At 34.9% G+C, this 15,448-nt stretch overlaps 3 protein-coding genes and 1 long non-coding RNA gene across 4 annotated transcripts; 2 read left to right on the top strand and 2 right to left on the bottom strand.

Annotated features, from left to right (window-relative positions):
* Positions 1–279: 279 nt before the first annotated feature.
* On the bottom strand, positions 280–2,018 carry LOC149650923 (uncharacterized). Its single transcript, XM_089847648.1, has 6 exons — positions 1,638–2,018; positions 1,522–1,561; positions 1,348–1,435; positions 965–1,204; positions 716–842; positions 280–631 (listed from the first exon to the last, which is right to left on the bottom strand). Exons 1-6 carry the CDS (start codon positions 1,836–1,838, stop codon positions 554–556), a joined length of 774 nt encoding a protein of 257 aa, XP_089703774.1. The 5' UTR covers positions 1,839–2,018; the 3' UTR covers positions 280–553.
* A 113-nt stretch (positions 2,019–2,131) lies between these two features.
* Fam92 (CBY1 interacting BAR domain containing protein Fam92) lies at positions 2,132–4,360 on the top strand. The gene is made up of 5 exons (XM_089847647.1): positions 2,132–2,347; positions 2,407–2,647; positions 2,714–2,884; positions 3,113–3,331; positions 3,902–4,360. Exons 1-5 carry the CDS (start codon positions 2,331–2,333, stop codon positions 4,211–4,213), a joined length of 960 nt encoding a protein of 319 aa, XP_089703773.1. The 5' UTR covers positions 2,132–2,330; the 3' UTR covers positions 4,214–4,360.
* A 751-nt stretch (positions 4,361–5,111) lies between these two features.
* LOC149650925 (uncharacterized) lies at positions 5,112–14,701 on the bottom strand. Its single transcript, XM_089847652.1, has 10 exons — positions 13,991–14,701; positions 13,215–13,295; positions 11,993–12,285; positions 11,855–11,921; positions 11,739–11,792; positions 11,401–11,475; positions 11,289–11,327; positions 5,393–5,428; positions 5,272–5,301; positions 5,112–5,202 (listed from the first exon to the last, which is right to left on the bottom strand). The coding sequence occupies exons 1-10, from the start codon at positions 14,040–14,042 to the stop codon at positions 5,171–5,173; spliced, it is 759 nt and encodes a 252-aa protein (XP_089703778.1). The 5' UTR covers positions 14,043–14,701; the 3' UTR covers positions 5,112–5,170.
* On the top strand, positions 5,934–9,327 carry LOC149650926 (uncharacterized). Its single transcript, XR_016371003.1, has 2 exons — positions 5,934–6,689; positions 7,008–9,327. It is a non-coding gene; the product is annotated as an uncharacterized LOC149650926 (long non-coding RNA).
* Positions 14,702–15,448: the final 747 nt, after the last annotated feature.

Consider the following 15,448-nt stretch of genomic DNA (forward strand, 5'->3'; position numbering starts at 1 on the left):
AATGTAATATATAAAAAATCCTAAGCGAGTCTTTGAAGCAATTTCGGTGTCTATTCAAATGTGATCTCGATCTCAATAAAAAAAAAGCGAAATTTTGATAAATTTGATGCTAAAATATACGAAAACTTGGACTAAGTCAAAAATATAGGATATTATAGGACCTTTCATGAAATTATAGGATAATATAGGAGTGGTTCAAAAATATATGAATTTATAGGAATTATAAGACCGGTGAGCTCCCTATTTATTAACTGTATTTTCTTTAATAATTTAAATAGATATGGTTTTTAACTTTTTATTGATAATCAATTACTTTATAAAGTTTATACGCTCCTTGAAAATCAAATACGAATATATTTTAACCAGCATGCTTTATTATAGAACATGCATGAACATTTTTAATAACCACCATTAGTCATTTTACACATGAACAAATTTTTTTTATTATTTTTTTCCAAGACTAATTTTAAAGAAAAAATTTAAACAGAATAATATTTAACATTAATTAAATTAAAAATAGAAATACAAATTATACAATTAATTAATTAAAAAGTTATTTTGGCAGGGTTTCTTTTAGCATATCTCCCGCCTTTTGCAACTCGGCAATGGTAGTATTTGTGTTCCATTTGGGCTAGGAAAAGAAGAAGATAATTGATAATGCTTTTAATTATTTTTAATTTAATTTAATGCAATGATTAAAATTAAAATTTATAACCTTATCAATTTTCTCCTTAATATTCCTACTTCCGAGAAGAGAACTCAAATCTATCGGACTGCCAGACAAAGAAAGGAGTAACTCTCCCGGTAATGGTTTCCTCATTGACGAACGAGCAAGAGGTTTACTATAAAGAGCATTGTTAATAAAATAATGGACATGTGGCACCCCATGTTATTTCCCCATAGAGCTTAATACAGTCGAAGGCAGATGACTGCCATTACCCTATACTTAACATAGAACCATTACCTCAAATCAACCTTGGGTGTGATATTGGTGATCTTTTTCTTCCCAGCCAAAGGTGTGTAATAAATTTCACTTGGTTTTGCTTCGGTGGAAGCTTTCTTTCCTGACTTTTTCGATTTTTCTGTTAAACAGCCGGTACTTTCTGCCTTCTTCATTGAAGGTGCCTTTAAAGCGCTTCTCGTTGGTTTGGCCTTAACGGCAGAACCAGTCGAGTTGCACCTGACTCTCTGCTTATGTGTTTGTCTGGAAACCAAATTTAATACACTATTAATATAGACTACTGGCACTTCATGTTATTTTCCCATAGACCTTAATACAGTCAAAGGTGGGGAACTGCCACTACTCTATATTAGTAACTTGGCGGTTAAGCCTAAATTAAAACTTACGCGATGGATATATCCATCTCACTATCACTACCATCATCCCCAGCATTTGCTTTGGCTCCCTCTTCTTCTTCTTCTTCTTGACGCAGAACTATAAGTATTTATATATATATATATATATTAGTAATTACCAGTAACTAGAACATTACAACGCGAGGCAAGATAATTATCAACTACCTAATTGTAAGACATCACACATTTTCATCTGTCTTAGTTCCTATAATGAGTCACACAATGTAACATGTTACATGTGTTATACAAATTTTTACCATTTTGATTAGTTATAATCTTACCATTGGTATTTGCGTTAGCGCTAATTGAAACTCAGCAGTCATGGTTTTTAATTTGGCTTCCAAATTACTATGAAGTCTAATATTTTCGCTTTGGCATTGCGCCTCGATGTTTTCACGTAATAATTTGTATTTAGTATCATCTTGTTCTTGTTGGTTGACTTTCTTGGGTTTAGATGTTTTTTTACTCTTCTTGGGTGGCATTGCGATCTACCGACGTGAAAATAAACCTAAACTTAATAACTCGTGCGCGAAATTAGACAATTAAGAGATTTAAACTAAATATAAACACTCTCTAGCAGCAAACACCAAAAGCGTGTCACAAACAACAACGGTTTTCGCGCTTTAAATACATTTCGGTAATCAAGCCAATCACCATCATATTTTTGGCCATCCAATCGGCGCTGGCCGTTTAAGGCTTACATTTTTTGCCGTTTTTCGGTGGCATTTTCCATGGAGTAGTTTTTGTGGAGTGATAATCATATTTCTATTAAAATAGCCTTAAATATACCTATCTCTATAGTAATATTGCTCCATGGTGGCAGATTGCTAACAGCATCACATTCCTCGTGACCTTTCGTCTGCTTACGATTTAGGTCTATTCTTTGCTTTGTTGTTTCCCCGTCAATTTCAAAACCTTTAGAGAAGCGTGGTTACTTCGCCGTGATTTTGAAAACCGATTTCATTGTGTAAATAATGGATTATAGAGCTGGGTAAGAGTGGTATGCTATTAAAATAGTTACTAATTAATTAATTATTTTCCCCTAACTAGTGAAATTCAAGTTAGACTCATTGGAAACCGAATTGGAGTAGTAGAAAAACATCTTTCGGAAATCTGCCAAGGCTTATCGGGTTATTTAAGAAAATTATCTAGCGTTAGGGATAAAGGAGATGAACTTTCCAAATGTATCTTAAATTTTGCTGAACATGAGAAACTAAATTTGACTTCACAAACTGCATTACTTGGATTTGCTGATAATTTAGCCACTTTACAAGATTATAGAACGGCCGAGGTAAGCCTAGGCCTAAATCTCAAATAAAACATTTTAGCCTTTGATAACCCTAATTTCATCATTTAGATTGAACGAATTGATAACAGAATTGTTCAAAATTTATCTAAATACGGCAGCATTTGTAAGCAAGCCAAAGAAGATCTTAGAAACAATTTTAATGCCCAAACAAGGGAACTTACACGCAAAAATCACTTGGATAAAGTCAGGGAACGTTATCCTACTAATTGGCAATCAGTTGTAAGTAAACTTTATCGATATATTCTATCATAATCATACCCATTCTTTAAGTATTTTACTATATTATTTATTTTAACTATTATTTTAATATTTTCCCCCCAATTTTTCGTTTCTTTTTTTTTTTGTTTTATTATTTTGCAGACCAAGGTGAAGGTTTTTATCATTTGCACACAATTAAATAAAGTGTTTTATAATAACCTTTAACCTTGGGTTATTAATGTTACATAGGCTGAAAACGATTTTATGAAAGCCTCAACAGAATCAGCCTTAACTAGTCGACAATTTGAAAATCAAATTGAAGATTTTGAAGAGCGGAAAATAAAGGATTTGAAAGCCATTTTTTTAGACTTGGCAAATATTGAGATATTGTTTCATGCCAAGGCCTTGGAATTATACACCGCTGCTTGGAATAATATTGCTTCGATAGACGAAGACAAAGATTTAGAGGCAAAAAATTAAAAAAAAAACCGTGTTTTTCAGTGGTGTGCGAGTCCCGTTTTTTCGGTTTTGAGCCGAGTCCGAGTATCGAAACTAATTTCTTATCGAGTAACTATCGAGCCGAGTCTCAAAAATACTTTCGAGTATCGAGTATTTAGATTAGGTCAAATTTTGTTTGTTCTTTCGAGTAATGTAATTATCGAGTCTCAAATATTGACTTGTCGAGTAGCAATTTTGTAAATTTCTTAAAAATAACGAAGATTTTCAATTATCTAATATCGAACTAGTTCAAAAAGATTGTTAGTGATCAATTAAACATTGAACAATTGATTTTCAAAATAAATGATCATGAACTCATCGTCTGCTATAGTTGTAAGCCTCGGACTCGAGTATTTGTCGGAGTATTTAAAATGTTAAAAAGCTACTCGAATCTGTCTCGAGTATCTCAATGTGTTGTTTTCGAGTATCGAGTCGAGTACTCGGCTCGATACTCTAACCGAGTACTCGAACTTAACGAGTACTCGCACACCCCTGGTGTTTTTAAAAGAAAATTAAATAATTTCTAGGATTTAATTTCAGAATTTTCGCAATTGTTTACGTTCTCCTGACCAAAACCCTCGCCTTTCGACAGTTCGTTCAAATATGTTTCGTTCCGCACCCGATTTATCATCTCTAAAGGATTTCACTGAAGAAACTGCGTGTAACCAGTTAAAAACGTATCCTAAACGAAAGAAATTGGCCCTTCATCATTCATCTAGAAGTTTGGATGTTGAAGTTAAAAACATAGATAGCAGCAGCGAGGATGAATCGGAATTATCTATTGAAGAAATTGAAAGCACCGAGAAAGTATCACTATCCAAATCAAGTGATAAAATGTTACGAAAGTACTAAAGGAAGTTGGTAAAATAATACGAGTAAAATTTAAATTACGTATTGTAATCTAATGCGAAAACTAGTCAAAAAATTAATTAGGGTTATTGAAAGTAATTATCGTCTGTAGACAACAATTCTATCGCAATCACGGAGAAAATTAATCACAATTGCCATAAGGACATCATCTCTCTAAGGGCCCAAGGGCATCTATTAGCAAAAACATCTAGTTCTGCTAGATGTGACATAGATTTTGTATAGGGGCTCCTTCCGAATTTTTCGTCAAATTCGCGGGAGAGAAAAATAATTTTCAAAATCAGCCACGACCGATATCCTAAGCCGGTCGTGGTCTAGTCGCGAGCTCTGAGATAACGCTCCCAAGCGGTTGGGAATCAAACTAAAACACACGGGGAGGCAAGAGAGGAAGGACTGAGGGGAAAAAATAAGTAAGAGAATTTCCAGAACCCCCCAGTTCTCTCAGACACCAGAGGTAAATTCGCGCTTAGTAAAAATCACGAAGAGCTGTCGTGAGAAATCTTTGAAGGAGGGAAAAATGTTCAATGCCGGGTTACTCTGCAGCGAATGCGCTCGGCCTCTGTTTAGGATATACAATTATTATACCACTTGAGATGAGACGGATGGCTGACCAAATCGGACATACATACATTTCAACCGTAACATAGAATCTTGGGCCCTTAGAGAGAGATAATGTCCTTATGCAATTGCTTATATCACTCGGGAAACCGTCCAGAATCACAACTCCTTTTATTTTTGCGTTCTTTTTCAACTCTTTTCACTGTTTTCACGTCATAAGAAATTAAAATAATTTTATACTCATGCCTGGCCTTTAATTTATTGCAAATTTTACAACAATTCAGTATGAACATGAAAACGTCCAAAAATGTTATTTTTTAACATTTTTTTATACATAATTGATTACATGCATAAAAGTTTTGGGGATTTTTAATTTTTTAAATTTTAGTCATAGTCGGTTTCTTCAAAATTGTTTTCTAAAAAAAAACAATATGTGAAGGTGGTTATTAAATTAATTAATTAATTTTAATAATCTAAATTCATACCGTAATTGGAACAGATACTAGGAATCACCACTAATTATAATTAAAAAATAAAATAGGTTATTTAGAATTAGGCCTACAGCATTTTTTTTTTTTTAACATTTTTTTCAAAATTTAATTTAACCTGAAATTTGGCCCATAAAAATATCGGAATCACTTTCTGAAATTGACCAATAAAGACACTACGTTAATTTATCTGATTAATAGAGTGCTGTCAGTTGTGACGTCAGATCCAAGGTTAAACGTCACGAGTCTGCCTTTAGCAATGGGCGGCCATGACAGTTACCGTTTTTTCTTTATGGGAAAACAGCATGGGTGACGTCACACCGGCGCTTCTGACAGCACTCTATTGTCTGATCAACTGTTGCCAGTCATTTGTTAAATGCAATTCAGTCGCAATCTACAAACAGATACTGAAAATGTTGTAGAATTCTGTTCTATTCGGTAATTATCATTCAGTGTCCAAACTTGAATGAATATAAGAGATACTTTAATAACAAATTACTGGCAACCCTGGGCCTGAAGCGCATGCGCAGTTAAAGTTAAAAAAAGGGGGGGGAGAAATTTCTCTATCCTCTTTAGTGCCTAGATTAATTTCCTGGCTCCAGAACACACTGACTCACTGAGGTAAGGCGCGAGTTAAATATTTTCACCCGCTCTTATTCTAGGAGAGCGATAGCTCTCTTAGATAAGACCTCATACCGACTTCAATGTATAAGGATGGTTTTTTGATTGGTTATAACTTTTTTTGTATCGTATTAACTGCTTTGAAAAAATTCCACAGAACTACAATTCGGGCCCTCAATATGTGGTTAAAATTTCAAGAAGATCCACCCATTAGTTTATTGTATAAAAAATAAAGTTGCTAAGGGTGGTTTTCATTTCCATAAAATTAATCAGCCCTTTTGGTGAAAAAGTTAAATTTTCCCATAGAAATAACATGGAGTTTTTTTCAAATTTAGCCATTTTGTCGCCACCCTTTTGAAATGAAATATTCGTTTGTTACGTTTGGGAACGGTTTTATATCAAAATTTAAACCTTTTTCTAGGACCATTTTTAAGGTTTTTGAGAAAAATTAATTTTAAGTATGTTTAATTTAAAATTTTAAAAACTACCCCAATCTGCGATATTTTAGCATGGATACACTGTTTTATTAGTAGATATCAGCGCGACCAATATTGGCCTTTTTTTACGTATAGTTGCCTCATAATAATCCGATTGTTTATTCTTAATGCCTTTTGGTTGAAATGGCCTATCGATAGTGAGATAAGACTGCTTTAATAGCTCTTTTCCCCTTTTTCACCCCGTTTGTGGCCGCCATTTTTTTTAAGGGGAAAACATTTTAGAGTGGGTCCTTTTTCGTTGTCATTTTCATATGTTTTGAGGATTTGCTCATGGATGGATTTTAAATATAATATAAAGTAGGTTTCAAGCTTTAATATAAGCCTAATTTCATAATTTTCCACCTTTTTATTGTCCCACAATCTATTTGTAAACTTGGCACTTTTTTTAAGGCGGTGAAATTGCGCTAAGCCTTGGCTTAACGTTAATTTTTGCCGTTTATAAAAATGTTTATTTCTCGTTGCCCGTTACTTCGCCTTCTCGTATCGTCGTACTTTAAAAGTTTAGACTTTGAAAGTAGTGCTTTGTTTTCTTAAATATTACTTAATTGTATAAAATTTCAATATTATAATTGCCTAAAACGTCCGTATTAACGAATTCAATGTTTTTTGTTGAAGGGACGCGCCTTGCATTTGAATTTCGTTCCCTCGAAACTACCCCCTTTAAGAGACCGGCCGCCGGAGGCTTTTTCTTTTACGCCCTCTCGGTCGCTCGTTCAGCCCCGATTCCCCCGAAAACAGCTGTAGTGAGTGACTCTGTTATTTACCAAAAATGTATGCGGTCAGTGTGTTGTTTTTGCATTTTAATGCTTCTAATCGTGGTGCACGTCGAGGTTTACGAATCCAACGTGTGTTGCGTAATGAAAATCAAGGGTGGATACTATATGATCTAATGATCTATGCTTTAAAAGGAATTTGACGGCGACAGTCATGCAAAAACGGTATTAGGCCTTGCCAAAAGTTGACTAAGCTATAGTGAGCCTTCGTCAGTCAATGATATAAGAAATTGACCCTCGGATATCCTCTGACTAGGAGATGGTTATAAAGTTACTAACTCTCGATTTTGGAGGTAGATACTGTCTAGTGACACTTAAAGTAACGACTTAATCTTATAAACAGACTAACATCATAAGCCCATATCGTAAATTCACCGATGTTGATATCTAAGCTTACTTGAAATACCAATACCAATTTTTTTAACTCAATGAATCTTAAATATCAACATCAAAAATTATCTACTGAAAGAGATATCTACTAATATTCCATTCAAATTTCTCGCAACATTTCAAATTAACGAATAGAAATGTGCAAATGAAGTTCAAACTGATTAATTGGGCAAATTGCTATATTGGTCACCATTACCGATCACAGATAGATTTGCGCCCTTCAGTAGTGTTTATTATGCTTGTAAAATGGTAAGCGAAATCTGTGATTAAAGTTTAAAATAGACATGAGCAAAAAGGGCTTTATAAATATCAACTCGATTACCGAATATCTAAATTTGACCAAAATTAAAAAAATATTCTCTTCGTGATTAAAAATCTTGTTTGAAGCAGCAAGCCATCTAATCCTTATTTACCTTATTTTGAATTAAAAATAATAGGTTGATACCTCTTTCAGTAGATGATTCATTGATATTTCAGTTTCATTGAGTTTAAAAAAAATTAGTTCCACCATTGGTTGATTTTCAATATTGACCAATCGATAATCACAAATTTTAATAACTAAATCACAAAAACCGGTTCAAAACCATATTAGTTTTGAAACCTGAATAATCGCATCCTTGCCGAGGACGTAAGAGCCCGATTCGCATTGAAACCTCCAAAAAAAAAAAAAAAAAAAAATTAAAATAGTTGAGATAATGTCTGGACCCTGGTTACCCTAGAATTTCCATTATGGTCGTGTGGACCACTGCTCACCCTCCGATTTAATTTTTAAACTGGTCATTTTCCCGGTGCCACCGCCTTATTTGCAACGCTGATCTGAAGATTTCTTTTGACCGGACCATAGCCTACTCGATCACGCGCAACACGTCGCAAGCTGCTTGCGCTATAGCGCGAGTCAGGGTGGGAAATAAGGATTTTTTTAAACTGGACATTAGGCCAGAGACCCTCCTGACTTGGAATAAATAAACTGGTCCCTGACCATTGGCCAGAGCACGTCGTCTGCTAAGCTAAGGAAGTGGATAATTAAAGTATTAGAATTTTAATGTGTGGACTCTGGTTACCCTTGAATTTTTTAGTAGTCTCGTGGACCACTGACCCCCCTCCGATTTAATTTTTGAACTGTACCAGGCAATTTTTAAACTCGTCATTTGCCCTGTGTTACCGCCTTATTTCCCACGCTGGCGCGAGTTGCTTTGCGTTGTCGAGTGCGTGATGGAGCGGGCTATGCCTGGAGTCCCAACCCCCGTTACTTACTACCAAAATACCCACTAGCATAGCCCACTCGATCACGCTCTCTTTTCCCCGGCTACATATTTTGAAGAGGGCACTTTTTAGGCGTATTTTTAACAATCTTGGATCACCTTTGTGGACTTTTAGGGTAGCCCTTATAAATTGAGTCTTCATTGCCCTGACTATATTGTGTTTAAGGTTTATAAGCTTAATATCAAACAGACGTTAGTTAATGCTACAAAAAAGTTCGAAATTGATAATCTTGGATCGTCTTTGAGAAGTTTTAAGGATATCCGAATTTCATATTGGGCTTATGAAAAGTTTGAGCTAAAGGTTAAACAGACATAAATCAGCGTCTTAAAAAATTGTGTAAAACTGTCAATTTGGTTCGATTTGTGGAATTTTTAGGGGAGCGCCCCGCGTTTCAATAAAGGGTTGTAAAAAATTGTATTATGTTAATTACAATAAGAATACAAACTTTCAATGAGTTACGTTTTTATTTTTTGGAGTATCATTATAAATAAATGACTGATTGAGCTAAAGTTACGGTCGCTTTCATATATGTTTCTGCTTAGTGTAGATTTTGAAAATGTAAAACAGTTTCTTAACAATCTTAATTAAAATGAAGACTGAAGGAACAGATATTAGTCAAAAATGTCTTGATTAGAATCAAGTCCTAAAAAGTATCGATAAGACTGAGGTTATCACTTGACTGAAGGATCAGATATTAACTTTTCTTTTTAATTGAAACTTAAAGGCATGCTTAAGAAAAAACAACGTTCCATTACCGTTTTCCGTTGAAATAACTTATTTTACAGGTAATCAATTTCAAAAATTTACTTATCTCGGGTTTTCGGGCACAATTCCATTCCCCCAAAACATTTTATCATTACATTAATTACTTTTGAGAGATAACGTGTCAAAATAAGCTTTAAAACAATAAAAAACTGAATGAGCGGTCTGTTTAGCCATGACCAAAACCTTCAAATCAGTGTTGCTAATGTTAGAAAGTGGATGTTCCCACTTCCATTTTAAAAATTTGCCGCATTTCCCACACCCCCTTTTTTACAGTCATATTTATCTGGACTATTTTATCATACTAAGTTTAATATGGAATATCACTCCGCATGGCTTTGACAATATGTACAAATGCTTTAAAGCTTTAAAATTCTCAAAATATGCTTTCTTTTTTTCAGTGCCAAACTTAAAATCACCGAATTTATTTCAAAATGTCGCTTGAAATTATTAAACCGAATAAAATTTTCGAAAATGCACTTATTTTAACTGTGCAGTTAAAATTAGTGCATTTTTGAAAATTTTGCACTATTAACCCTTGAACAGGAAAATTCCGACATTTGATTGATTTCGGAAAAATATTACTTTTTCCCCACAGAGCCTAAAACCAAACCTAAATCTCCCACGATGTGGGAAATTACCCACACATTGGCAACACTGCTTTAAAAACTTATAACAAGCACACTTTCGAGACATGTTCTGAACAAATTAGTGCTTAACCCTCTAATAGTACGACCACGGAGAATTGATGTAAACTGTAGTTGAAATATATTCATGTGCGACCTGCGGCACTGAATGGTCTCTAACCATTGTTTGAAACTAGAGAGAGAAATAGTGAGCAGCATTAATCATGTCCTGAGCTATGAGAATGAACAGTATGACTGTTGACTGAAGTACACTAGACATTACATCATTTTGCATAACCACGAGTAAAAATCTAACTGTCCCTACTTAATTTTCCGCCATTGTTTTAAAACGTATCCACTGCGAAGCATGCCGGGCACAAATGAGGGAACCTTTTAAAACTCAATGTCATACACGTACTCTCTCAAAAGTAATTAATGTAATGATAAAATGTTTTGGGGGAATGGAATTGTGCCCGAAAACCCGAGATAAGTAAATTTTTGAAATTGATTACCTGTAAAATAAGTTATTTCAACGGAAAACGGTAATGGAACGTTGTTTTTTCTTAAGCATGCCTTTAAGTTTCAATTAAAAAGAAAAGTTAATATCTGATCCTTCAGTCAAGTGATAACCTCAGTCTTATCGATACTTTTTAGGACTTGATTCTAATCAAGACATTTTTGACTAATAGATTAATGGCACCCCATGTTATTTGTCCATAGATCTTAATACAGTCAAAGCTGGGAAGCTGCCATTACCCTATAGAGCTATATCAGTTGAAAGGGGGGAAACGTCACAGTTAGGCCTGCCAATAAACGGAGCCCCGGTATTCACCCTCCCTCCCTCCGTGGACGCCCGCCGCTGAAGAACTCTACGCTAAGGGCGGGGACTGGCGAAACCCCGCCTCAAAAACTCTCCTTCCCCCCTCCCGAATTGAAATAGTTCTATAGGCGAGGAAGCCATAGCCATAGTGATTAGCCCCTCGCTTACAGGAAATAGAATGCAAGTTTTGCTCGGAAGTAGGCCTATAGGAGTAATGGTTTCACTTCACGTCAGGGTGCCATTTTAAAAAATATATATTTACCTAATTCATTTTCATCATACGGATTAATTTCGTCTGTTTCTAATTAAATTATAATATTAAATAATCAAATAAAATCTCATAATAATTATGTATTATTATAGTTCTATTTTACCAGCAAAGTCGTAGTTAATGTTATCGTTTGAACTAGTTTGAGGAATGTTTGGAACGTGATTTTCAATTTCATTATCTGTAAGTATATTATTAACTTTAAATACTGGCGATTTCATGAATAAAATTATAGAGGTGACACTGGGAATTCTTTTTGCCTGGTGATGATACGTAAAGATGTGGGGGAACTTAATTGGCAAAAACATGGATATGTATAAGTACATATCCATGGCACAAGCACGTCTCAAGTTTACTATAATATCCACCCACATCAGCCTTATCTAATGGAAACGGGAACATAAGGATTCCTTGTGTCTTCTCTATACTTTTTAGTAATTTTACCGGAATTATTCTCCTCTTCCGCTATTTGCGGTGAAAAATCGTAATTTCTTTTATCTTAATTAGAATAATAATTATTTAATTGATGGTTCGTACAAAGTTTGATATATTTTACCTACCCTTAAGCCGGATTCCACTTATAGCAACAAATGCTTCACTAAATGGGACAAACGTGTCGAAAACTAACTATAAATTTTTAATTTAAAAATGTTTAGATGATTTCCCTGGACATTCTTATCATTGCGCTATCATTTTACCTCGCAATCTTTAAAATTACACGGAGAAATAGGCGCGGTTTCGTTGGTAAACTCTTTGGGAAATGAGTTACCCCAACTAGCCCATTTTTGCCATATTGTTTCAATGCTCATGGTACCATCGTGATTATCTACACGCTTGGAAAGCCTCAAGAAGACCCGATTATCCCCGTATATTTTATATCCAAATTGAAAAGGTCTGGCACTATTTAACTTCAGAAAGCCACTTGTAATGGAAGCACTTCCGCAGTTTGGGTAAGTACATTTTTCAACTCTTACATAATTTAAACCATCCTCTAGAGTAAAGACGGGAGAGAGCGTATTGTGTCAATAATAGCATAAGATTATGTTCCATAAGTTTGTCACTGGTAACTTAGAAACTGGAGATTGTCATGAAGTGACAACATAGGTCATAGATTCGAGCATAAGTTGATGTGATATGTTCCATAAGTATGTCACTACCCATACTTCGTAATGTTAGAGGCTTAATGAGAGCTAGTTCAAGAACGACGTGAGAATTGACTACACTCGGTTTTGCAGTCCATCCTCCTCTTTAGTCTGTATTAAGCCTTTGACAGGGCCTCACTAGGCGTCGCTTTACGAGAATCTTGACGTTTCACCTACGTCACTTCATGACAAACTCTCATTAACGGGTGACACACTTATGGAACATATCTTATAAACTTATGATTCGAGGTAAAGCGATCGACATACGCTTGGTAAGGCGCAGTCAAAGACTTAGTACAGACTAAATAGTACCTAGATGGACTGCAAAATTAACCGAGTGTAGTCAATTCTGGCGTCGGTCTTGAACTAGCCTCTAGCATTACGAAGTATAGGAAGATAGGAAGTGTCATACTTATGGAACATATCTTATAAACTTATGCTTATAATCGTAAAAGAGTATAGAGCGCGAGGGGCTAATCACTCTTGAATTCCCTGTAAACATTAAGGATTACTCGTAGTCATTTTAGTGCTGTGCTGTCCTTTAAAAAAATTGGTCGTCCAGTAACCCGATTTCGAAGAGTGATTAGCCCCTCGAAAAATATATTGCGTGAAAGATATATCGATTTCAAAGCATCTCCGTTAAGGTAAATTTGTTTTGTATTATACGGTCATTTACCTCTAGTGTAACGAGAGTGTATATTTAACAATGACCAAAGGAGAAGGCCAGGAATATGGTATTTCTTAAAACCCATGAAATTATAAGTACTGTATATCTTACTCGTTTCGGAAATCCATTTTAAACTATCGCCTCCGTAATTGCTCCAATTGCAATACATTGTGTCGTTGCACTTGCACGAGACTATGCATATATAGTTAAACATAAAGTTATAAAAGCATTATTTCAAAATTAATTCAAGAAAACATAAAACAAACGAGAAGGAAATTAATCATTCTTGTTATCGGGTGTTTAATAGATAGTTTTCACTGTTGGGGCTACAGAAAATTCTTCCCCCTCAGTGCAGTGTTGTCAGGCCCTTTGTGAGTCAAGTTGGTCTCCCAGGTCAAGTAATGATTCAAAATGAACTGAAATCTCTTGACTCACCTAGGACCTGACAACACTTGGGGAACGGCATAAAAAAAACCATTGTGAAAACTATGTATAATTGGAAGTTAATCAGTACAGGGTTTAAAACTTCGCCGGCTACCAGTCTAGATACGTTGGTGTTATTCAAGAATAATTTGGTTTATTTGATTTCTTCAATTAAAGGTATTGCGACAGCTCGTCAAATTTCCCTACTAGCTCCTGTAAATCCGGTAAAAATTATCCCCGAATTACACCAACGCGTTAGGGAAGTATCTACTCTGGTCGTTGGCGAAGGTTTCCACCCTGTATATGGTAAAATTCTTGAAACATTCGAAATCTCCGTAAATTACACTGAAGTTATAGAAACAATTTATTAATAAGTCTTAGTTAAATCTCGGAATAACTAATTAATTAATTTAATGTGTTTTCTAAATGGTTGTTTACAAAATACGAATTAAATCGCTACTTACCCAATGCAACTTTTATAAGAATTACGCAAATAGTTGTCACTAGACTCTCCATGTTATTTTTTCCACGGAGTATTGGTCAACTTCTCTAAATCATTTGTAAGGAAGTCCAAACTGGACAGCGTGTTTGTGTCGTTAACAACGCGACGGAAAATAGGTCAAACTGCCCGAGCCAATGACCATTTAATTGTTGTGGCTATAATGTATTCTTTCTGTTGGTCACGGAAGATTTTTGGCCGACTGACCAGTACAACTTCGGCTAGAAAACGCGCTTATAACTGTAGAACGTTTTTGTTCAAAAATATCGTTTTTCACTTTCGATGATAAGTTCAAAGGTTATCCGTCCGTTTAGACTTATAATACCAACTATGAAAGACAAAGCGTCTATCGACTAGAAAAACCCCTTCGCGTCTAGTAACGTTTTGCGTTTTCTATAGACTGTCCACTGTCCAGTCTCTGCATGCAGGACTACAGCTAGTGGTCTCACGCAACTTTTATTTCGGAAGTAAATTCCCGCTTTCCATAAGGGAGACACGCCTTATTATTTGATTGATAGTCTAACGAACTAGACGTACTAGGATATTATTATAATGGACCACTCTATGGGGTGTCCTTTTATTGACTGGTCAGAGAGGTATGGTAATACCACAAGTTAATAAGGGAGAGTTTAAATTGTACATAAAATATAATGCTTCCTTCGTTGTTTTCTTTTATAAAAGGACTGCTACTTCATGGATTTTTAAAAAATTTATTTATTACTTTAAAATAATGGGAGCTTTCGGACCGTGGTCCTTCTTCAGCCGATACAATTTCTAATTTAACCTGCTTCCTCGCATATTTAATCTCTTCAGAAGGCAGAAACCATTATATATACCTTTGCTTGCATTATTAGTGAATCATATACGTCTGGTAAAGATATATAGTATCATAAGTTTATAATATATGTCATATAAGTGTGACACTACATATACTTCGTTATAGCTTATAGCGTAGTTTTGTGCGGAAATTCAAAGAAGTCCGAAATTAATTTAACATTTAAGTTCTATGGTAGATTGCGTGTTTTTTTGCGTGTGTTCTCTGTCATATTGTTCTAAATTACAAGAAAATTTTAATGAGAGGTGTGGTTCAACGAGTTTAGGCCTAATTATACTAAAAAGTTTAAAAATGTCATAGTTTCCAGCTTTATTATAAGAAAGTTCTTATTTTGATGTCTATTTAACTTTTTTTTTATATATTTCTGATTTCATTCATCGTTTTAAAATAATAACAAAGAAATTTGTTTAACAAACATTTTGTTATTCTTTAGCTTTTATTAACCAACACAAAATGTCATCAATTTGAATTCTTGGTATTGATGTTTTTGATATTTGAGTGGTCTCTCCGAGCGACGGTGCGAGCAGCTTGCGTACGCGAACGCGTGATCGAGAGGGCTATGCTCTGACCAAAGAGAGTCTAGGGGAG

Source organism: Phalangium opilio, unplaced genomic scaffold (assembly GCF_054372755.1).
Source record: "Phalangium opilio isolate 3A_F unplaced genomic scaffold, DU_Popi_V2 ptg000082l_1, whole genome shotgun sequence".
Lineage (NCBI taxonomy): Eukaryota > Metazoa > Arthropoda > Arachnida > Opiliones > Phalangiidae > Phalangium > Phalangium opilio.